This window comes from Mus caroli, chromosome 9 (genome assembly GCF_900094665.2).
Source record: "Mus caroli chromosome 9, CAROLI_EIJ_v1.1, whole genome shotgun sequence".
Classification (NCBI taxonomy): Eukaryota; Metazoa; Chordata; class Mammalia; order Rodentia; family Muridae; genus Mus; species Mus caroli.
In genome coordinates, this window is record NC_034578.1 from 102,651,606 (window position 1) to 102,674,941 (window position 23,336).

The window sequence follows — 23,336 nt, forward strand, 5'->3', positions numbered from 1 at the left end:
CATTCCCAGGTGGGAGCATTCGGATGACACTAACCAGAGCGGGCTATTCTGTGCAGGCCCTACAGTGTCCAAGGCCAGGACTGAGCCTCCCCATCCCCTATCCCTATCACCTGGTATCCTTACACCACACAGTCAGCTTGACTTGCTGCAGAAGGGAGAGGCTCTCAGGCCTAGTCCTGCATGGGGAATGAGGGCCCATAAATGTTAATAACAAAATACTGGTTCACCATTTATTGCTCTCTCAAAACTTTACTAGCCATCCTTCCCAACATCTTTATAGCAATTTCACCAAGAGGAACACCAAGTAGCCTGCTACACAGAGGGGGCAGGGCAGGCTGGAAACCCAGCTCTTGGATCTCTGTTCTTTGCTGCCCCAGGAAGAACACTCCATCCTTGTTTCCAAGTCTCCTAGAAACATCCATCATGGAGAATCACAGGACCATGGCCGTGCTAGGGGCCCAGGACACCGCTGTTCACCTTCCCCTGGGCGGCACTCCCCGCAGGGTAAGCCAGCCACCCAGCAGGCTAGAATCCTGGCCGGGTGTTCACAGAGTAGCCACACTATGGTGCAGACTTCTGGACATGCAGGAACCGGGGCCTGAGGAGACAGGATGAGTATCTAAGCTCTGAGGAATGCTCACGTGACCTGGTGGGGGCTGGGAGAGCACACAGAAGTGATTCGGCTACGAGAATGGTCTTACCTCCCACAGAAGTCTTCACGGACTCCCACAAGACTAAGGTGCAGGTCAGGATGGCTCTGAAGCCAACTGCTGACAAGCTCTGGGTGTCTTGGGTCCACTTCTAAGAAGATGCTTCTACATGAAGAAGAAATGGGTCAGCTCAACGAGGCAGGGCCAGGACCTGTACTTCCAGGTTGTCTGGTCTGCAAGAGGCATGGGCACAATGACTGCCAAGGCTTGTCGATTACACAATGGAGGGGGAGGAGGCTGGTCTCCATACCCAGAGGCATTCAAGAGCTGGGGTGCCAAGGTCAAGATGTGGGTGATGATGTCCATGCCTTCGTCACCACCATCCAGGGCCACCAGATCTTCGTAACTGAATGGGAAAACAGTGGAAGGTGTGCGTGCAGCTGGGGTAGGGTGTGTCAGGTGTTGAGAAGCCAGGCAGGCCTTTACAACGGGCCCTCTGAGAGGTAAGCTGAGGGTCCCTCAGCAAGTGGTTCCTATGTGACGGCAGCTTTTGGATCCCTCATCTCTCATGCAGACAGCACCCCACAGAGCAGGGCTGGATGGAGTCCAACTGAGACTCCACTGACAAAGTGGAGAGAGTGAGGCTCTCTCACAACAAGGCAGCTCCTGTTCTCGATCTGAGGGTATTTAAAGCTGATCCTGACTGAGCCCGGGAACGAGGAGCCAGCTCCACCCCGGATCACCTACACTTAGGTAGAGACGGGGTGGTTACATTGGGTTTTCTGTCCATGTGAACACAGGATGGCTTTTCCACAGCCCGAGGAGGCTTCAGTGCTGGCTTTCCCACCGAGCCTTGGTGGGGCCTTTAACAGGGCGTCTTCCCTCTCTAGGCCTTGGTCTTGTGTAAAATGACACATCCCTGTGAGCACCTTCTATCGACCTCACTGTGCCCAACACTAAGTCCTCACCACGGTCCCGCAAGCGCTACCACTCACTCTTCTTTCAAAGTGGGAAACGGAGGTTCTGAGAGGCTAGGGGCCTCCAGAGGTCAGGGCACAAAGGTAACACCTTCCCCAGGAAGGCTGCAGGCTCCTCAACTCTGCTGTCCCATACTGCACCATCTTCTCCTGATAGAAGGGCCTCCACCCCAACCAATCCTGCTAGAGCCTCTCTGCTGTCCCATCCACCCTGTACCTGTAGATCTCTGGAGCCAGCTGTTCCATGTCCTTGCGGAAGATGTAGGGAGGGTTGCTGACCACCAAGTCCATGGGACTCCAGGGCAAAAGGTGTGTGCAGCACCCCTCTGTGGGCAAAGAGGAAGATACATGCATAGTGTGTGAAAGGTGACAGCTCCGCTTGCCACCTTATCCCTTAGGTAGTCCCTCTCTTCAAATCTCTCTTTAGACCTAATAAGCCAGACTCGAGGATTAGTAGCCGGAGTTAGCAGGCTGGCCGGAGTGGACATGTTTGGACATGTAGCTGTTCACCTAGAATGTCCATGTTCTCTCGCCTCCCTGTCAAGGCCTCCTCATTAAGCCAAATTCAAGTGCCACCTCCAGTGAGCCCTCCTTGATTGCAAAGGCAAAGGCAGGGTTCCTCAGCTCTGCAGCCCCCTGGCCTTACCATTCTCTGCTTTATAACCAATACAGTCTGGATGTACAGGGAGGGCAGGCTTGCTGCCCTCAGACAACCCCTTATGGCTGCTTTTGGATCCCGCTTGTACCAGATTCTAAGGCAGGTGTCTAACACTCATACAACGCTTGGGGGCGCCATGGATAACAAAAGAAACAGAATTGGAGCTGGAAACCTGAAGACACTGCAAAACCTGCACAGACTGGATGCTGCTGGACCTGCACTGACCGGGCGCTGCTGGACCACCTCATCCAGGCCATGTGGGCAGGAGGCCACAAGTGCATTTTGGTCCTAAAGTTTCTTTCTTGTTGTTGTTTATTTTGATTTTTTTCGGGATGATTTGATTTATATCCTATGCTGGTCTAGAAGTCACCATGTTCCCCAGACAGACCCTGAGTTCACAGGAATCCTCACTGCCATCATACTTGGCTCTCAACTGCTTTGCTTTGAACATGTTTACCTCTTCCCAGGAAATAAATCCTAGTCAAATTTATCAGGCATAGGGGACCCAGAAGATCCCTTATTGCTTGTGGTTGAGCAGTGGTGGCGCACGCCTTTAATCCCAGCACTTGGGAGGCAGAGGCAGGTGGATTTCTGAGTTCGAGGCCAGCCTGGTCTACAGAGTGAGTTCCAGGACAGCCAGGGCTACACAGAGAAACCCTGCCTTGAAAAACAAACAAACAAACAAAAAAATGAAATAAAAAGAAAGACAGACAAGAAAAGAAAGGAGAAAGAAGAAAGGAGAAAGGAGAAAGGAGAAAGGAGAGGAGAGGAGAGGAGAGTGGAGAAGAAGAAAAAGGCTGGACTCCATGGCTAGTCCCTTCATGGGTCGGGTCAGCCAAGGAGACACCAGCACCTTGTCAGCCCGCAGCAGGCTCAGCAGGGCTGGTGTGAGATGAGCCACAGGTTTGATAATTGGGAAACCCTTACCTTACCCCATTTCTGCAGTGTCTCACCACCAGCAGCACCCCACCCCAAGATGTACAGGGGATGTACCTGAGGTTATATCAAGGCAGATGATCCGGATCCTGTCCTGCAGCTGAAGCCTGGAGATGGGGAGATGGTGCTGAGCATAGGATGCAAACCTTGGCTACAAGGACCAGGAGGGAAAGGGAGCCCTTCTTGGATCAGCATAACCACGGCTCACAGTCCACACTCACAAACCCATGGGACCACTGCACTGTCAGGCTTCCTCACTGTGTCTCTCCCTCGAGAGTGAAGTCAAACACTAGTAGGTTTGTACTAGAATAAAGGTCAAGTCCATGTCCCAGAGTCTACCTCCCCAGTGCTGGCCTTCTGGACAGTCCAGCCCACGTACCTCTGAGCATTCTCATGGGTCAGACTAACAGCAGCTTCTTCCTTATCCACAGCAACAACTCGACTCTGCCCCAAGAACAAAGGAAGAGAGGTGGATTTCTGGGAGATGCCTGTCTACAATCTTCCCCTAGCTCCCTCTTGGAAAGGAATACATAACAAAGTTTTCCTGTGGTTAGACTCTAGCCAGACGGAGAGGGATGGAAGTTAGAGGCTGTGACCAGGCTGGGCTGGGCACAACTTCCTTATATGGCCACTTTCCCTCGATGCTTCTTACAGAGGGATGTGGGGGACAGAATACCAGAAGGGACCATCTCAATGGCTCAAGGCATGGTAGAGGGATGCAGAGACAGCCTACCTTGGGGAGCTGGCTCAGCAGGCTGAGAGTAATGGCTCCTGATCCACAGCCCACCTCCAGAATGAGGGGACCATCCTGGGCTCTCACTGCATGGGGCCTCTGGGCCACTTCCTCTAAAACCCATTCAACCAGTTCCTGGAAGGAAGAGGGTCGATCAGACCAGGTGCTGATCATCTTAGCTCCTGAGGAGCCTCTACAAGGAAGTCCAAGCAGTTGGGCTCCTACTGAGGACAGGTGGGGGAGAGTCAAAGCCAAACGATCTTCACATCAGCAGGGACCCTGGGTGGGTCATTCTGTCCCTCCGTGCCTCAGTTTACACGTTTGCACAACTGAGTACTCCTCTTAGAAACATAGTAAGCAGTAATCAGAAGCACAGACCTGATCTATCATCGGCAACTACATGCACAATACACCCCACCGGTGCCTTCCAGACATCTTCCCATTTTATACTCACAGAAATGCTGGGAGCCCTATTTGACACCCAGTCTCCCTAGGTCTGGCCCTGCTTCTAGAGCCTATATTAACCTGTTGGTTCCTCAGCACTGGCTCATATAGACACTAACACTCAAGGGTCATGGCCCTACCTGGTGCCTGAACTGTGGTTCACAGTGGTCAAGAACCGGGCTTGGAGTTGAGACTATATTCAGATGTAGAGCACTGCCTAGATGTGTGAGGCCCTGGGTAGCACCCCAGTACCATGGGGGGAAAATAGAAATAAACCAGAGGTGGCTGGTGTGTCCTCAGCTTTCTCACAGAGCTGAGGGTGAAAATTTCCCAGGAGATTCCTAGGCCCAAAGGACAAGCAATTCTTAGTAGGGCAGGGACACAGCCCTGCCCAAGTCTTGCAGGTGGCTGTGGCACAAACTGAACATGGTAATGGGGCACCATGTGGTAAGAGCCTGTCTGGATGGTACCCAGGACATCCAAAGGGAACACTTTAAACACCATCAGCATGAATGCAGAGAGCTTGAGGTCCACTGCCCACACAGGCTGTACATGGTCATCGGCACTGGGGGAGCTGGGAGTGAAGGCTGAAGGTGGCTGCTGCCCCACAGCTGAAATGTTTTTACCCAGAGAACAGTAGGGGACCCAAGCATGTAGCAGGGAGAGGGCAGCGTGGTCTCTTCTCAAAGACAACCCCCTGGACATGAGCAGAGGCCCTTTCAAGGCTCAGGAAACTGGGAGGAAAGCGGCAGGTGAGATCCACTTTGAAGAAGTGAGCCCCTGTGAGGTGTCTGTTATCAGACCTGGAGGTTACAAACTGTGCCCCAAATCAGACTTAGACACCCATCCTCAATAAGCCAACAAAAAGAGCCAGGTTAAAAGTAGATGGGGGTGGTGGGAGATGGAAGAAAGGAGATTTATTCAACATGGCCACACTGAGAGGAAGGACAGAGAGATCCGCAAACCCTTCACGCCTGTCTTCAGAGTCCTGAAGTGAGATCAAGCAAGGATGTGCGCATCGGAGCGGTCCAGGCTATGGCATGGGCCTGCCCACACTGACCCTCTGACATCTGGGTTTTAGTCTTCTCATGCTCTCAGGTGAGAACTGTGGTGTCTCTCTCGGTGGGAGACACGCTCTCCCTCTTACTAGTGCATGCGATTTCTCTGGACATTCCTACTTCTTTGGGGTCCCGTTTCAATAGTGTGATGGAATGAGGGACACATCTGTCTCTTCAGAGCATCTTCATTTCTGTCAGACCAGTTGCCTCTCTATAACCCAAGGATCTCTAACCCGTATGAAGATCTAGGTTTGCCTCTCTTGCCACATTAAATCATGAGAAGATCTTGGGGTTGACCCGTCAGCCAGGTCTAGGGGAGCAAATAGTACCAGGTCACCCAAGCCTGCTTTCCTTTGAAAGTTGAGTCCCCAAAAAGCATTCGTCCTTCTAGGGCCCCAATCTCAGTGGCGATGCTCATTCACACCAAAGGAAACAAGTCCCAGGCAGACAGAAGCTGAAGAGCTGGACCAGCCCTCCCTGTGTCAGGTCCCTTTGGTACTGAAGAGCTAGTGCCACGGGAGAGAAAACTTGGTTCAGTCCTGTGCCAGGAGTGGAGAAACACTTGGATGTGTGCAGCAAGCTGGGCTTATGATCAGTGAAGAACTTGTAATCTAGGGCTGTGACTGAGAGGCTGTGGGACAGGCAGCAGGCTGAAAGGCAGAAAAATGACAGCCTGTGTTAGGGGTGTAAGTTTCTACGGGTTTCCTGGCCACAAATGGCCCACTCTGGCTGGAGGATGACCCCTCAGCCAGCCCACACTGGCTAGCCACCTCACAGAGGCATCCCTGACCTCAGACACACACACACACCATCTATGTAAATGGCCAGCTGGGGCAGGGTGTGAGGCTGACAGACAGTGGCTTCTTTCTTTCCTTTTACCACAGACCATGGAAAGCTCACTTCATTGGAGGACCATCTGGTGACTGTGTGGGAACTAGCTATGTTGAGACCACATCCAGGAAGTCTAGAAAGTTCTTTCTTATGCAGTGAAGACCTTTCCTCTACCTAAAGCTGTTGGCTCTGAGCCCAGCTAGCCACAGACCCAGGTCATCTGTTCCAACTGAATCCAGCAAGAATTAAAAACATGGTATGACAGGAGAGAAATATAGGACAGAGACAGGGAATGGGCAGTTGGTGGCTTTCCCTGGGGCCACTGCTCCAAATAGGACTGCACAGTTCCTACAGAGGTGGCCCTGCAGCCTCAGCAGGATACAAGGGCATGCACACCCTGTGCTAGGATTCTATCCCTGCTGGGCTGACTCCCTAAAACAGTTACAGCACTGAGCCTCTCCCAGGCCACACAGTCACACAGCACCAGATGGAGATGGAATGGCTCCGACCCGGACCTCAGGCTTCCCACTGTATATACCGCCACACCGGAGGCCTCACCAACCTCTCACCTCCTAGGGAAAACCAAACTCATCAGGCCACAAGCCACTTGCGATTCTGCACTTCAGACTTTCACACCCACCATCAAAAACCGCCCTTTGATGGACAGAAACTCCAGACTCTGTGACCCCACTCCCCTGCGTCCCTTCTCTCCACTCCCTACCACAGGCCACGTCCTCTTGATTTCTTAGTAAAGCACTCCTGTCTGATGTGGCTTCCCCTGGGGGCAAACCTGATGAGTTCTCAGAAATGTCTGTACAGTGAGGCAGACCTGGCCTCCCAGCCAACCACAGCATCCTCCCTCCTCCCTCCTCCGGCAGCAAAGCTGCCTTCCTGGCCCAGGCCCACTTCAAGTGGGTGGGTCACACAGGAGCTGAAAGCTCACACCCCACACTCAGAATCCAAAAACACACAGCAGACACCAGGTCAGTTCCAAGGGGATGCAAAGGCCACCATGATAGCTGTCCCTCAATGTTCTGAACCTTAACAGTATCCGAGGATGGCAAGTGATCTTCTGGCCAGTGGTCACATATTTGGAAGAAGCCACCGGGCAATCCCCTAAAAGCCTGAAGATGACAGGCCACATCATGCTTGGAGTATCTGTCCTTGGCCTAGGTCATGCCAGTTCTAAATAGGATAGAGTCAGAAAGTTCAGGAGCTGCCTGTGGGTCCCCTTCCTTGACAACCCTGTGACTTCTCCCAGGCCTGCCACATGGTAAGGGGGTAAACCAGGTGATCAACAGATTTGGTTTTTTGGTTTTGTTTTTTTTAATGTGTATATAGTATCTTGCCTGTATGTATGTGCATGCAGTACCTAGAAAGGCCAAAGAGGGCATTGGATCCTATGGGACTGTAGTTAGAAATGGTCGTAAACCACTGTGTGGGTTCTGAGAATTGAACCTGGGTCCTTTGGTAGAGAAGTCAGTGCTCTTAAGCACTGAGCCATCTCTCAGTGCTTCACTGAGAGGGTTCACGATCAGAGGGTTCACGATCAAGGGATGGAGATTAAAAGGATGAAATGCAGGCAGCTCAAAGGCCACGCCCAGTAAAGGTGGAAGGGGACAGACTTTTCCCACGAATGTTTAGGAGCCAGGATATCTTTCCAGAAATCAATCTTTTCAGAGTCTAGTGCCCTCTGATTTTTCTCAGCATCCCCTCATGCAACCCCACTTCACCCCAGAGTCTACTTTCCAGCTTTCAGCTCTGCCATCAACAAAGTCAGGGGAAATCCAAGAAAAACAGAAAAACAGAAAAACATCTCTCAAAGATCAGGGTGTGTCCCCAAGGGGCAGCACGCATGGGCCACACAACCACCAGTTCTAGTCATCTGAGGGACTGACACAAGCAATGACCTGACCAGACCACCGAGTCACAGACAGCATGGCCTGACAGTCCATTATCTGAGTCCAGAGTAGACAGCAATCACCTGTAAGGCCACACTGCTTATGCCAGGCCTCCAGCAGAGCCCCTCCTATTTCCCCCATGCCCTCTAAGTTGCTGAAGGCCACTTATTTCCCATGGGTTGAGTGTGCCACGGGCCCATAGGATAGCTCCTAATGAGCACAGTAAGTTGAGCACTACCTGAACCATTCTCTGTCACTTCTGGTCACTGAGGCTGGGGCGGAGGCTTGGAATTTAAAGAGAGTCAAAGGGAGGGGGCAAGAAGGATCCTCAATCATGGCTCAGTCAACCTAGCCAGCAAGAAGACTTATGTGTGAAAGGTGCTGTGAATGGCAGCCATGGGGCCCGAGCGCCCCCTGGAGGAAGTCTGGAGCAAGATGGGTGCCTTGAACCTTTTTCTCATCTTCATCCTGTCCTAGTGAGATACTCACTTCTGTCTCTGGCCGAGGGATGAACACTGGGGGTACCATCTTCAGACTGAGCCCCTGAAAGTCCCACTCCCCAAGGATATACTGCACCGGCATCCTGCAGGAGGAGGATCCAGGGAGTCATCAGGACCAGGACCAGGATGAATAAGTCCAGAGCTCAACTGAGGACTAATGTAGCTAAGGCTATTCAGCAGGGTCCTGACTGCAGTACCCTAGGACAATCAGACTAGGCTTTCCCTTCTTTCAATTTACAACACCAGTCCCTCTTCTCCTACCTCCTGACCCCAACAGATCCCTCGTCCTTAGACACTTTACTCCTCCCTGGCCATAATTTGGTGGAACTGGTGAAGGATGGATCTCTGTAGAGTCCTCGGATCGGTCCATGGGTGCTTACCTCTGTAATCTACGGCCACATAGCTCCTGGATGCATTCCAGTTGTTGAGGGGTCAGTGGCTTGGTCCAAAGTGCTGGTTTCAGGCTCTGAAACTGTTCCCATGGTGAATGTGAGTAGCTGGCTCCCGTGGTCTAGGGACACACACCCAGGTTTGTATGGACAATGTCTGTCAACTCAACACTAGCCACTTAATCATCCTGGAACCCCGCAGTACCTGGAACACACTGCAGTAGTTTGTTGGATGAATGAATACATGTCTGCCTGAAACATACGTTCAGCAAAATCCCACCCGTCTCAATTAAGCAGCCTGATTGAGGCAAAAATTAAAACCAAAAAAAAATAAAAAAAATAAAACAACCCCCCTTTCACTATCTGTTCCCCAGAGAGTTCCCTCCTCCCTCTCCCTGTCCTCCCTTACATTACACTTAACTGTTTTGGCTCCGAGGACATGAGCCACGATGTACTCACTGGATTCCCGGGCCTCTGGGATACCTCTTTCCTCAAAGACCCGTGTCCAGTGATTAACCATCCCTGTGGCACTCAACGGCCCAGCCAGAGATGAATAAGTCTTCCATGAGTTGAAGGCCCAGCCCCTCCTTCCTCGGGGAACAGATAGAAGGGTCCAAAGTATTTGTCCCCAGAGCTTCATTCTTGGAGAAAGGCTTCCAAGCGCCTGAGTCTCTCTTGTGCTATCTGCACTGAGGTAGGGGCTCAGGGTGATCCCTGGGCTGGGCTGGGTGAAGAATCAGTCATGGGTTCCAGTTCTCTACTGTTTTGTTTCTCAGATGTTTCTGCTACCCTAAAGAAGGATGTGGAAAAAGACTCAAAATGTGCCAGGAAAGGGTGTGCTTTTTAGTCTGTCGCCTCCTGGACTATATTCATATCCCCAGCCAGCTATCTGATTCCTTCTTGTCTTGGCCAGTAACGTTTTGTTATTTTTAGCATAGGTAAATTGAACTGGCAGGGTTCTGTCCCTGTTAACAGTCAAGGTGTAGGTTTGGGAGTAGGTTAGACTTATGTCAGACCCCAGTGTGAGTGAGTGCAGTCGAGCCGTTGTTTCTGACTTCCAGTTTGCTCCTAATGTGGGAGAAATAAATAACACTAGCTTTCTGGAGAGCGGTGCCTTGACCAACGACTATCAGGGGCCTGGAAGACCCTTGGGACTCACTAACAGATGGCAAGAGACTGCCGTGCTCGGGAAGCTTTGCTTGTGACATTCCGTATTGTTTAGAAGCTGAAATGTTGCCTCTATTTTAACCCATAATGAACAATGTTACGCTTAAGTTAGCATAAACAAGTTATCTGAAAACTTAAAATCTGTGGTCCCCTCTACTTCCAAACTAAGTAAGGTCCAAACTGAGATTTGCTGAGAAGCTGTTAACTGCCACATCCTCTCAGACAGGGCTCCTGAAGAGGGAAGCAACTCGCCCACGGTAACTCAGGTATAAAATACCTCGGGCAGAACACAAATCCGGCTCTGCTAGATCCCTGACGCAACTGGGTCCACCAGTACCCAGCTCCGGAAGGAACCAAATCTCCAAGCCTCGACACAGCCTCCATCCCAGATCCGCAAACACATTATCAACGACTCAAATAAGCGCGCCCTCTCTCCACCCCTGAAAACGAGGGAGAGGGCCATCCCTGTCTCAAAATCAACGTTGCGGCCTTGCATTCCCATCCGGATCTCCCGCTCTGGTGCATACCTGCCAGAGGGCATGCACTCTCACCCGGCCCACACACGAGTACCAGAAAATAGACCCAGGGTCAGCCCCCCCCCCCGGATGTGCGTAACCTGTAGTGCACTCCCTCGGCGCCTTGCTTCCGCCTCGGTGCTGTTGAGAAAGGGCTCCGGTGAGCCGCGTCTCCTTGGTCTAGGGTTCCTAAAGTGGCCGGATTCCCCTTTGAAGACTGTGGAATGCTGAGGAGGCTCAACTGGCCAGCATCTGCAGCCCCCCTCAGGGGAAGTACAGGGATGTGAGAGATGCTCTGCTGGGTTCCAGAACCACTAGTCTTCATTAAGGTCTCAACAGAGATATGGCTCCAGCCTGCGGTGATTGCTTGAAGCAAACGTTTACATATCCAGCTGGGGCGGAGTGTGGGCAAAAAACAAACCGCGAGGGTGTCACCCACGTGTGCTGGGCTTGCGAGCCAGATTTTGGGGGGCGGGAGGTGGGTGCGTTGTTCTAACTGCTTGTAAGCTAGGTCTAGCAGTGTGTGGCTGGGTTTCAGTGTTTGGGGGCAGTCTCTGTTTTCGGAAAGGGACCCAGTATCTAAGGACCCTTCTGACCTCACACGCACATAGAATTTGGAGCAGATAGCAAAACAGCGAATACTGGAGAACTAGATTTATATCCTGATTCTGTTGGCAGCTCGTTGTTTAACTTTGTTTAAATGCCCAGCCCTTCTAGGCTTTAGTTGTATCTTTTGTAATATTCATAGCAAGACCTGGTTGTGCAGGCACGTAATCACAGCTCCTGGAGAAGCTGACGCAGGAGGATCATACATTCAAAGCCATCCTAGGCAATTTAGTAAAAATCTGTCTCAAAATTTAAAAGGTGGAAAAGGACCTTGAAGAGATGGCTCAGCAGTTAGGAGCACGTATTGCTCTTGCAGAGAACTGGGTTTCAATTCCAAGCACCCATGTACACATACCCATCCAAACATACATACCTATAATTTTAAGAAATAAAATAAAATATTCAAAAATAAATAGTTCACGGGGTAACTCAACTGATGTGCCCACTTAACATTCACACAACTCTGAGTTTGATGCCCACAAACGGGGTTTGGTAATACTTATAAATCCCAGTTTTCAGCAGGTGGAGGCAGGGAAACCAGAAACTCATCTTTCAAGGCCAGACTGGGCTACATGAAACCCTGCTTCAAAAAAGTAAAAAATAAAATACTTGAGTAAAAAGGGAGAGGGGCTGGGAGTTGGGTGTGCTGGTGCACACCTATACGTCCCAGTACAAGGGAGTCTGGAGAAATGCCTCAGTGGTTAAGAGCACTGGCTGCTTTTCCAGAGGACCCAGGTTCAATTCTGAGCACCCACAAGGAGGCTAACAGCAATCTGTAACTCCAGTACCAGAGGATCCAATGCCCTCTTCTGGCTTCCTTGAACACCAGACACATATGTAGTGTACAGATATGTGTGCAGACAAAACATCCTCACACATGAAGCTAATTAATTAAAAATTAAAACTCAAGCACCTAGGAGGTGGAGGATTGCCTTGGTTCAAGACTAACCTGGGCAACATAGTAAGTATCGGGCCATCCTGGGCTACACACAGTCTGTTTAGGGGATGGGGTGAGGGTAGTTTTAAATGGTTGGGGATACAGCTCTTGGGTATAGGAAATCGGTACTTCTGTCCTGAGATGAATTTTGCTGTGGATGAAAGCTATTATGAGAGGAATAGGTGGGCTATCACGCAGATAATTCCATCTCAACATCTCTGGACTGAAGTCTCCATTTCTAGCCCCATAGTTGGAGTCACTTACCAAAAACCGCCCTTGTTCCAAAACGCCAGAGTTCCTATATAAGCAGGAAACTGAGACAAAAGAAGAGAAGCAGCTTGCTTTTCAAGGTCATAAATTCAATAGAAAATCAAACTGAATTCATTTTAGGTTTCAAATACTTCAGGTCTGGTGGTGCTCTCACCAAATCTCTGTACCTATGATTTTTGCGGCTTACAAGTCTGCCCCGGTGCGGGTGGAGGTGTCCAGGAGTCAGAATTCTGGCCCAGAAAGGGCCTGGCTACCTACGGTCCACTGCCTAACTTCCGGCAGGCCATCAGGGGTCAGAGGTATTCTCAGAGAGAATCTCTTTTAGCTGTCCGGTTTCAGGTCCAAGCTCCCGCTGGGAGCAGAGCTATATCCGAGCGACAGGCGAGTGAACCAATGCTGGCCGAGCTTTAGGCGAAGCAGCCAATCAGGGTCCGGAGGCGCGGGGGGGCGGGGGCAGTAGGCAAGGCACTCCGGCTCCTGGGGATCCCCCGAGGCTGCTCATCCCAGCCCCACCCCCTCCGTGGTCCCGGCCCAGCCCACCCCAGCTCATGTTGTCAGCCAGCGCAGGCTAATACTAGCTGATCCTGCGCGCACGCAAGGCGGACCTTGAGTCGGACCTGTCGCCCCCAACGCCAGGGCCTGGGTGTTCCCCCGCCCACGCCTCCTGCAGGTCGCTACCACCCTTAGCTTCTCAGACTGAGCTCGGCGCACCGGAGAGGATTAAGTAAGTGCTGAGATCGGCTGCTTCTGAGCAAGAATGGAGAAACCACAGGGTCGTGGAGGCGGGCGTGGGGATTGATATAGGGAGGACTAAGAGACCTGATAGCTTCTTGGAGGTCGCGGTGCCCACCACTTTTATCCCGGTGTTCTTCCCTTCCCCTTTGGACCCCCGAGACAAGCCAATAAAATACTCGGCAGGGTGGCTTCTCTCCTTTTTTGCCAGTAATAAACAGACTCAGAGCAAGTTAAGGGTCTGGTCCAAGGTCATGGCTGGGATCAGTGACAGAGTCCAGAAGAGAACCTGAGACTTCTTGCTGAGCCAAGCTGGAGAGGACAGAAAGGAATGCGTCTACTCCATGCATGACCCTCTGCCAGCTTTGCTCCTTCCTAAGGGACCATGAACGATATGTGCACACCGCTCATACGTTTGTGCACACCTGCAAGAGGAGGCATCCCGTGTACACCTATGAGACGCACAGAGAAACACATATGAAGCCATAGGCTAGAAATTCTTTCTCTTTCTAGGTCTGCCCCTCTGCAGCACTGCTAGGACTCATTCCCACCCTGCTTTACCCAAGACCCACAGAGGCTGGGTGATCTTCCATCCTCCGGAGGGAAATAGGTGTTTCAAAGTGAGTATTTCATCAGTGCCTCTGAAGATGTAACTCCGTGCTTTACATCTACGAGTAAAGGAGGTAGCCCAAGGATCACCCCTGCCAACTTCCTTGCCAGAAGATCTAGCTCCGTCTACCCTTCCTGCCTCTTGGTGTCTCTACACCAGCCCCATCCTAGTCCCAATCATAGCGTGGGTCTCACAGCTGACTAGGACCAGGGACTGCTGTGTCCAACTCCTCCTGGGTTGTTGGTGGTAGTGATGGAGATTTGGAACGTCTATTGGATGCCTTCTGTGCTCATCTAAGTTCTTCCCTCCACCCCCCACTGGGGACTGGTGCATTCTGATATACCATTAACCCTACAACACCATGGGGTTGTTCATAATATTTCCCACTTTGAGAAAAACTAGACACAGAGAAGAGGGGTGACTTGCCTGAGGTTATATCAGGTCTGTCTGAGTCCTAGGCAAGTGTTTCCCAAGCAGAATGAGGGATGTGGGGTGCAGAGAGTGAGGAGGTAGGAGTAGAAGAAGTAGCAATTACAGAGATAATTGGTGGACTTTTTCCAGGCCTCCTGCATCTTCTCCCATCTTCCAATTATAATCACTATAGTCATCGTACAGGGGTGACAGGGCTTTGCTTTCCTGTCCCTATGTCCCTACAGAAGCCCGTGTCCTAATACCCCATAAACTTGACTTAGCTCTGCCTTGAAACCTTTATGTCCTCAGTGCCTTCAGATTCTAGAGGGACTTGATCTCACAGATATGCCCCTAGCTGTAACCTCTGCTTTTATTCTTGCCTTTCTAGAACCGAGAGAGGCAGGGGTCTCCTGGTAAGGGTTCGGCTGTGCCAGTGGTCATCACGGTGGCGGGAACGACAGCCCTGGACACTCCTAACGTCAGAAGTCGGTGGGCAAGTTGACTGAGCCCTGGCAGTCTCCCAGTGTCAGCATGAACTCCAGGGTTCCAGCTACTCAGAGCTGGTTCAGCAGCCACCTGCCCACCACTGAGCCTGACTTGGAGCCCGCCACCACCGCTGAAGGCTCTACCACCGAAACCGCCACCCTCAGCCCAGAAACCACAAGCTTCAATGACACCAGAATCCCTGATGTGGCAGGTGGTGCAGCTGGTGTGGGCACCATGCTTCTGTCTTTTGGGATCATCACAGTGATTGGCCTGGCTGTGGCCATGGTGAGAGCCGGGGCAAGCTGACGAAGGTCTGGAAGGCTGTCCTTTGTGGGAGGGTGACTAGTGTTTAGACTTATAGACAAGCTAATTAGAATGTCTATTAATGATAATTCAATTCCCTCCCACCCACACCTAAGATTTATTTACTGGGGACCCAGATGAGCAGTTCTAATTTGGAAGAACCAGCAATGACACATGAATGGCACATGGCGCTTTGGGACTGGGGCTTATAAGACTGGAGTTGGGGAGGGGTCCAGACACAGGGTCTTGAGAGGAAGATGTTTGAAGCAGGTAGGGGGTTTTCTGTGAGCAGCAAGCAGGGCAGTGAAGCAGAGGAGTGTGGGAGTTTCAATAGCAGCAGAGGCCAGAGATAGTTGGGCTATTATGTGGGATGCAGAGTCTGGGTGGGAGGCTGTTAGCTGTTAATTTACACATTCACTTGGCAGTTATTGACTGTCTTCCTTTACCCTTAGGGCACGACAGGGCTGGGAGAGAAGAGGTCCTGACTTGTGTTTCTGATGAACAATGAATTAATAGGCAAGGGTTTATTTTTTATCAGAGACAGCTGGGAAGAAACTTTAGAGCTCCAGGTAGGAGCCTGAACTCACTGTCGTGAGAAAGGGCAGGGGCAGGCAGCCATCAGAACAGAGGTGAGCCCAAAGAACCCTGTTAGTATCCTTCAACAGTCACAGACACAGAGAATGTCACCAAAGAACCACTAGAGATTGTAAAGTTAAGACTAAGGAAACTGAGGTGCCCCCGAAGCCCCTCCGAGGGGCTGGTAGCAATGGCACTCTGCCCATTGTCCTTTACAAGCAATGATGGCAGCTTTGAGCTCAGGAGCATGTGGATCTGACAAACAGGGCTGGATGGGGGCGGGGTGGGGTGGGGGGCGGGACTGGTGATACAGATCAGTAGCCAGGTGCATGCATGGCAGGCACAAAGTCCTAAATTCAATCTTAAGCACTGGACTAGAAGCAAGCAAGGAAACGAACAAGCAGCACATACAGAGAGACACACAAAACCAACCAACCAACCAAACAACAACAACAACAAAAAGCAGGGCAGGGATCCATGGCCTGGCTAGAGCCGGTGTTAAACTAGGGTTGCCATATGGGCTCTGCAGGCTTGGGACAGCTGCCAGGGAACAACTGCTGGCCAGCAAGTAGGACTAGGGTATGTGACAGGCAGAGAGAGGCCAGGGAGGAGAGTTTTCCTGGGGCAGGAGGAAAGTAGAAAGCTCGTGCTTGCCCTTGGCACCTATGTGGTGGCTAAAACAAGCTGAGATACCCTAGCCTCAGGGGCAAATGACTCTGTCTTGATTCTGAACAAAGGATTTTGGCCTGGGAATTGGATAAGGCTGCCTTGCTTTGTCCCTAAGGGACATTCAGGTCAGAGTGGATGACCTATCCACCAAAGAAGTAGAGATGCAGAAGGTGGTGGGACAAAGATAGCGGAGGGCGCAGAGGAGAAGAGAGGACTTCTAGAAATGTCCTCCAAGTCCCTCTTCTTTCTCCCTTGTGCCAGCCTTGAGCCATGTCATGGGTGCATGGAGGGGCCGGTGCCAGCCTCATGCCTCACACAGGAGGTGAAGAAACCTTGGTGCAGGCAGGAGCGGAGCAGGAAAACTCCCTGGGAGACATGGGGAGGATGGTGAGGGGCAGGGAGATTTGGCAAGGAAGAGGAAGGATGTCCTCAGATGGGGGTGGAAGGGCCACAGGGCAAAGGCATGTACGCTGGGTTTTTGTCTGGCTTTTCCTGTAGATTATCCTGAGTCACAGGGCACAGGGGAGGGAGGACATTTGGAGCAAGAGTCACGAGGCCAAGGAGCACGCTTAGGGTGCTGTAGCTGGAGCTAAGGGTGGGACGGGGCTAGGGATGACCCAGAGACCTGGGTTGCTGTTGTTTCTACCCATAGGACAGCAAGCAGTCACTCCCCGGAGCAGGCAGATGAGCTAGAAACACTTGAGCTTTTTTCTGTGTGAGATCACATGGGGAAAGGTCTGAGCCAGATTGGGAATTAAACAGATGAAAGCTATGAGTGGGCTACAGAGACTGTGAAGCCACAGGGGCTTAGCACAAACTCAGGGATGTGGGTTTCCCCTAGGCAGAAGCTGCCAGGTTCTTTTTGTTGTTTCTTGCTTACTTGTTTGTTTGCTTGTTTGAGGCAGGGTCTCACTATGCAACCCTGGCTGTCTTGGAATTCACTGTATAGACCAGGCTGGCCTCAAACTCAGAGATCTGCCTTTGTCTCCTGAGTGCTGAGATTAAAGGCATGGGCCACCACCACCCAGCCAGGCTGTCCATATTCTTGATAGTTAGAAATTGCAAATTTGGGGCTGGAGAGATTGCTCAGTGGTTAGGGGTACTGACTGCTCTTCCAGAAGACCCTGGTTCAATTCCCAGCATCCACATGGCAGCTCACAACTGTCTGTTAACTCCAAGATCTGACCACCTCACATAGACATACGTGCAGGCAAAAACATACCAATATGCATAAAGTAAAAATAAATTATTTTTTTAAAAAAAATTGCCAGGTTGGGGAAGAGCAGATGGTGGCAGTAATCCCCGGAGTCCCTGTGCAGGCATGGGCTCCAAATATCACCCACTTCCTCCCTGGTGCCAAGGCTTCCTGCCTCTGCCTGTGGGTTCTAGGTATTATCTAGTTGTGATCTTTTTACTTTTGTGTCTGGACAAGGGGTGGAAGGTCCCAGGGACCTTCTTAGGTTCCTCTAGCATCAGGGCTCTGAGGGGTGACCCTGGAGGACAGGGGTGCACGGCTCTGAGGGATGACCCTGGGGGACAGGGGTGCAGGGCTCTGAGAGGTGATCCTGGGGCTCAGGGGTTCAGGGCTCTGAGGGATGATTTTGGAGGTCAGGGGTTCAGGGCTCTGAGGGATACCCTGGGGGACAGGGGTGCAGGGCTCTGAGGGATACCCTGGGGGACAGGGGTGCAGGGCTCTGAAGGGTGACCCTGGGGCTCAGTGATGCTGAGAGCATTGCCTAGAGCCTCTCTCTGTGCTGCTGTCTGCCTACTGCCGATGGCTTTGGTGAGAATGGAGGGAAGGGATGCGTTGAACTATTTTCTTTCCCCTTCAGCACTGAGGAGTCTCAGGCAGGTGCTGACTGGGCAGTCAGTCAGGCTTTGGACAGCCGGAAACAGCCAATTCCAGACAGGCCTAACTAGTTTTCCTATGCCTGGCTCCCATCTCTGAATCTCCAGACTCAGTCTGAGGTCTGTTGGCATCAAAAGATATCAAAAGAGCCGGGTGGGGTTGTGCAGGCCAGTAGGAGGATGGGGAGAGGTCAAGGCCAGCCTGGACGACATAGGGAATTCTAGGCAAAACTGGGCTGCTGAGCAAGACTTTATTGAGGAATGGGGACAATGTAAGATGTCTGTATGGGATGGGACTGACCCTGAGGACATGGGGACCCACAGCTTCCCACTTTTCATCCTCTCAGGCTCCCCCACCATGGGGGGCAATGCTGGATTGATGGGGACCTTCTTCCATCACTGTCTGATGTTGTTCCTTCTCTTGCAGGTTTTATACATCAGGAAGAAGAAGAGGTAATTCCCCAGATGGCCCTGAGGCTACAGCCTATGGGAAGGGTTGGGCTGGGATCCAGGGGATGTGAGTGGGAAAGAAGAAACAGGCCCCAGCACTAAGGCTCCTCTCCCTGGGGAAGGGCATGGGAGCGGGGCAGGAATCAAGGCCCATTCAGGATTGGGGATGGCCGCTTTCACACACAGGCAGGCAGGCAGGAAGATTCTGAGAAAACAAGTATAACCCTGATGTTTTGGGGGAGGGGAAAGAAGGGTAGGAACTGTGGCCACCCGGATATCCTGATGTCCTAAGTTGACTTCCACTGGCTCCCCACCTGTGCTTCCATTCATCTCTGCGTCCACCTCCGGGCATCGCAGTAGGATCTTGGCCCAGGTAGCCCCTGTGGATTCTATGGACGATGGTCCCACCAGACCCAGGAATAGCTACTTGCTTATTCTAAGGCTACCCCTCTGAGAGACAGATTGGTACTGTAGGTTCAAAGATGTCTGCCAGTGAAGCCTAAGAGAAGACTTAGGCACCTTAAACTTGGTGTGTGGCTCTCTTGGCCACCAGAACTGAGGGAGGGAGGGAGGCTCTTCCCTACCCTCAAACTGCCTCTGTCCTACCCCAGGCTGGAGAAGCTGCGCCACCAGCTCATGCCTATGTACAACTTTGACCCCACGGAGGAACAAGATGAGCTGGAGCAGGAGCTACTGGAACATGGGCGAGACGCAGCCTCCATGCAGGCTGCCGCCTCCCTGCAGGCCACACAGGGCAAGGTGGGCACTGGCCAGTTTTCCCACTCAGCCCGGAGCTGCCTTTTCTCCTGCAACCCACCCTCCATCCTTTCCACGCATCTTGCTGGCACCTGCCAGGTGATGAGGTGACACTTCTGAGCACACGAGTCTCTTTGGGTTTGTTCGGAAACTGCTAGGTTCTTCTGTGGCTCTCATAGACTCACTGTGCAAAGCCGGGCTTTGCGGGCTCCAGCCTGGCTCAGCTCTGACAGCCTGTAGATTGTGGAGGCCCAGTTAGAATCTCGGAGCCCAGTTTTCTCATCTGCAGATGGAAATCCTAATGGTTGCCCCATGAGCCCTTGGGTACTAGCCGGGAAAGCAGAAAGACAAACAAAACTTAAAGGCAGGATCGATGGGTTGAATACCCTTCATCGCTCTACTCCACGAGGACCCACGGTCCTGAGTGGGTTGTGAGTGGAATCAGGCTCTTCAGCAGAGGCGCTGCTGAGTTGGCAGATGAACCCTCGTCCCCGACAATCCAGGGAAATGGAGGCCCAAGCCAAACACACCTCCTATAAGCAAAGGGGTGAGCACCCAGGCCCCATTCGGTCAGAGCCACTGAGCAACCAAACCACTCGCTATCATTCTCCCAAGTCCTCCATGTGGTTCCATGCAGGGTCTGGGCCTGTCCTTGATCCATCCTTGTGTTTGCCCCTGTCCTTGTGGGGAAGAGGACCAGATCTTCCTGCTGACAGAAAAAAAAAATACATGCATAATTAATCCAATACTAAGCCCATAGGAAGTGCTGCCAAGGTGACAGGGCAAGCTGGAAATAGCTTGGGGGAGGGAGGTCTTCTGAGCCAGGTCATATTTCTAGACTGAGCTTGGTGGATGGGCACTCTTAGACGCGAGGCACAGCCGGTGCCAATCAAAAGCAGGCACCAGGAAGTGAGGATGGAAGTGACTGGACCAGAGGCTGCCTTTGGTCAAGGTTCCTGATGTTCCTGCCTGTCTCCCCACAGAGCACTCTCCCTTCCCAGGGCCCGCTGCAGAGGCCCAGCAGGCTGGTGTTTACCGATGTAGCCAATGCCATCCATGCGTGAGAGGCCAGAGAACAGGCCTGGATCTCTGACAAAGACAACGGCCACGGGGCCATCAGTACTGCCCACTTCCTGACTGTCAAGACCTATTCTCAGGACCAGAGCCACCGCCACCACTGAGGCAGGAAAGGGATGCAACAGACCCCAGCTGTGCTGAGGCCCCACCTAGTGACTCTCAAGCTTGCAGAGAGCTCTGACCAGGATAGTCATTTAACCACAGACTTCTCCTGAACTCGTGGCTCTGCTGGCTTCCTGGTCTCCTGTATCCCTTGCATCAAGGTCTGCTTCCCTGATGGGGAGGAAGAGCAGAAGCTTGGAGGGGGTGACTTGTTTTTGTGTGTGACTGGAGTCTCTTCTAGGGTAGAGATAGGCAAACAGCCAGATGACTGGGACAGGGCAGGGCAAAACCTTTTTTTCGAGGGTGTGGGAGGAAGAATTTATTTTATTTTATTTTATTTTATTTTATTTTATTTTATTTTATTTTATTTTATTTTATTTTATTTTATTTTTGAGACAGGGTCTTGTGTAGCCTGGAAGTTGTAGATCAGGCTGACCTCCCACTCAGGCTGCGTCTACCTCTTTGATGTTGGGATTAAAGGCATGCACCACCATACGCAGCTAGAGCAGCACCATTCATAAGCCCAAGAGGCGCAGGGAGAGAGCTGGGAATGCCCAGTAGATGCCTTGGGAACCATCCATATGTAAGGTATTGTGGTGAATGGGTAAGCATGAGGTCTCCTGGAAATCTCTACCGTATCCCTGGCAGCCAAGATAGCTGCTGAGAAAGATGAAATGAGGAGAGTGGGTATGGAAAGATGCAACTCCCCCAGATGTGGGGAAAGGCCACACACAGACAGGTACCTGTTCCAGCATGCGGGACAGAGGCTCTCTGCTTTGGCTTCACCTCACAAGCTCACTCCCACTCAGGGATAGGGAGTGAAGCATTACCACAGGCAACTGCCTCTCCTTCAGTGCTCAGGGCTACGTGGAAAAGAAACAAGACTGGGGTCCTCTGTTCACTGTGTTTCTTCAGTGAGTTCCAAAAGCTGGGCACACCTGCTTCTGGAATGGCTCCCTTCCTGGTCCTGGGAGAGGCTGCCACAGGCCAGAAGCTGGTAGGAAAAGCTATGGTTGCTTGAAAGGGAGTGTCCTTTGAGGAAAAGACCTAAAGAAGCAAGTCTGACTTTAGTTTTTCCTTTCCACCGTATCTGCAGGGAGGGCCACTCAGTGTACATGGAATGTAGAATTGAGTCTGCCATTGGTCTTCCCTCAAAGTCTTGGAGGTTTGGGACTGACATCGGGAGCATCTGGGCAGAGAAGACCACAAAGACAGGGCGGTTTTTCTCCACTGGGACATACGCGTGAGCATGCACAGAGGCGTGTCCCCAACTTCCCTGTCACCCCTGTCCTCTGCTGGTTAGAGGGGATGTGGGGGCGGACATATGCTGCTATTGGGCAGATATCACATGTCAAGAGGTGGGGGGGCTCAAGAGGTGGAGGGCTAGGAGCATCCCATGGGGAGAGGTTCTGGTTTTCTTCCTGCCTCTAGCTGCTATAAATACGTTAGCACTTGAGCAACTGGAAAGCTCTGAGTAATTTAGGATGCACAAAGCTGTAATTTAACTCCAGCATCTCAGTGTGTGAGAGCATTAAAGATGTAATTAAGATGTTTACACAAAGAGATTGGAGTCTGTGACACTTGGGGTGCAAAACCCCAGGAAGGGACACAAGGGTGAGGTGAGGATCTGTGGGAAGCCTGGGGACAGTCACTAGGATCCCAGCTATGGGATGGCAGGCAACCCAGCTGTTTCTCCTTGGAAATGTTTTGGCCTGGGGATTGGGGGTGGGGCACCACACTTTGATATGGAGATGGGGCAACAAAGCCTGCAATATCTGGGGGTGGAGAGGTCAAGTGGATGGAGTCTTTTGAGATCAGGTCAGGAAGAGGGCTTGATCCCCAAAGATCATGAGGTGACATATGGTGTCTCGGGGTTCACAGGAGCTATGTCTAAAATACAAAAGTAAAATGGTTTCCATGGAGCACCAAGTACAGGGTGTGTGGAAGGGAAGGGGGAATCAATAAAGTCATGTGTGGGACCCACCTGTCCAGCTCAGAAAGATTTAGAGGGGAGTGACAATAGGGTGACCAGTGTGCCCAGGAACGCCCGAGTGTCCGTGCTGAAGGCTCCATAAGAGAGAGCGGACTAGCATGACAGAAACATGGAGGGACTTAGCCTCCAGGTTCCCTGATAAAGGTGGGGCTGAAGATAGATGGGGGCTGTGGGATAGGACTGTAGGCAAGACTGAGGACCGAGTGCCCATGGGCCATCCAAGTGGGTTACAGCTGGACCTGTCAGTGACAGATTTGCTCTTAGGGAGAACTCTCAGAAGACTGGCAGAACTTCTCAGGGACACAGGGTGAGCAAGTGGGCTGTGTGTTTCCACATTGTTAGTCAACCTCTTGGTTCAGGAATGTGGGTGCTGCCAACTCTTGGTATCCTGAAGAAAGCACCTGGGAGCAAGGGTAACACCCAGGGACCAGGCATGATGAGGGGGTGTAGATGAAACCCTACTGCTTCTGTTGCATGATCCAGGCCTTTTCCTGAGGAGTGGGTTTGGCGCGGTGATGGGCACAGGCTGCTATATGGTGACCCAGGCCACCTACTCATAGACTCTGCCTTCACAGTAACTTATCCCTTCTACCCACATTGTCCTGTTTCCTAGATCTTTTTCCTACTCTCTGAGGAAAATGCAGATTCCCAAATTCCCGTGTCTTTCCTAGGTTGTAGGATTGATTGATAGTGAGGTGAAAGCTCTCTCTCTCTCTCTCTCTCTCTCTCTCTCTCTCTCTCTCTCTCTCTC

At 51.8% G+C, this 23,336-nt stretch overlaps 2 protein-coding genes across 8 annotated transcripts; one reads left to right on the forward strand and one right to left on the reverse strand.

The window, feature by feature from the left end:
• Positions 1 to 216: 216 nt before the first annotated feature.
• Hemk1 (HemK methyltransferase family member 1) lies at positions 217 to 12,910 on the reverse strand. Of its 7 annotated transcripts, XM_029481931.1 has the most exons (14): positions 12,740 to 12,910; positions 12,567 to 12,616; positions 10,861 to 11,011; positions 10,522 to 10,684; positions 9,499 to 9,867; positions 9,069 to 9,199; positions 8,678 to 8,771; positions 3,955 to 4,089; positions 3,601 to 3,665; positions 3,279 to 3,328; positions 1,845 to 1,953; positions 961 to 1,056; positions 702 to 815; positions 217 to 598 (listed from the first exon to the last, which is right to left on the reverse strand). In XM_029481931.1, the coding sequence occupies exons 5-14, from the start codon at positions 9,715 to 9,717 to the stop codon at positions 562 to 564; spliced, it is 1,050 nt and encodes a 349-aa protein (XP_029337791.1). In that variant the 5' UTR covers positions 9,718 to 9,867; positions 10,522 to 10,684; positions 10,861 to 11,011; positions 12,567 to 12,616; positions 12,740 to 12,910; the 3' UTR covers positions 217 to 561. The 7 variants fall into 7 exon arrangements, with proteins under 7 accessions (XP_029337791.1, XP_029337795.1, XP_021028778.1 ...); XM_029481935.1 differs by lacking the exon at positions 10,522 to 10,684 and having other exon boundaries at positions 9,069 to 9,160; XM_021173119.2 differs by lacking the exon at positions 10,522 to 10,684.
• A 131-nt stretch (positions 12,911 to 13,041) lies between these two features.
• On the forward strand, positions 13,042 to 22,272 carry C9H3orf18 (chromosome 9 C3orf18 homolog). Its single transcript, XM_021172869.2, has 6 exons — positions 13,042 to 13,296; positions 13,818 to 13,924; positions 14,714 to 15,096; positions 18,635 to 18,660; positions 19,269 to 19,416; positions 20,397 to 22,272. Exons 3-6 carry the CDS (start codon positions 14,857 to 14,859, stop codon positions 20,475 to 20,477), a joined length of 495 nt encoding a protein of 164 aa, XP_021028528.1. The 5' UTR covers positions 13,042 to 13,296; positions 13,818 to 13,924; positions 14,714 to 14,856; the 3' UTR covers positions 20,478 to 22,272.
• The last annotated feature ends 1,064 nt before the right edge of the window (positions 22,273 to 23,336 follow it).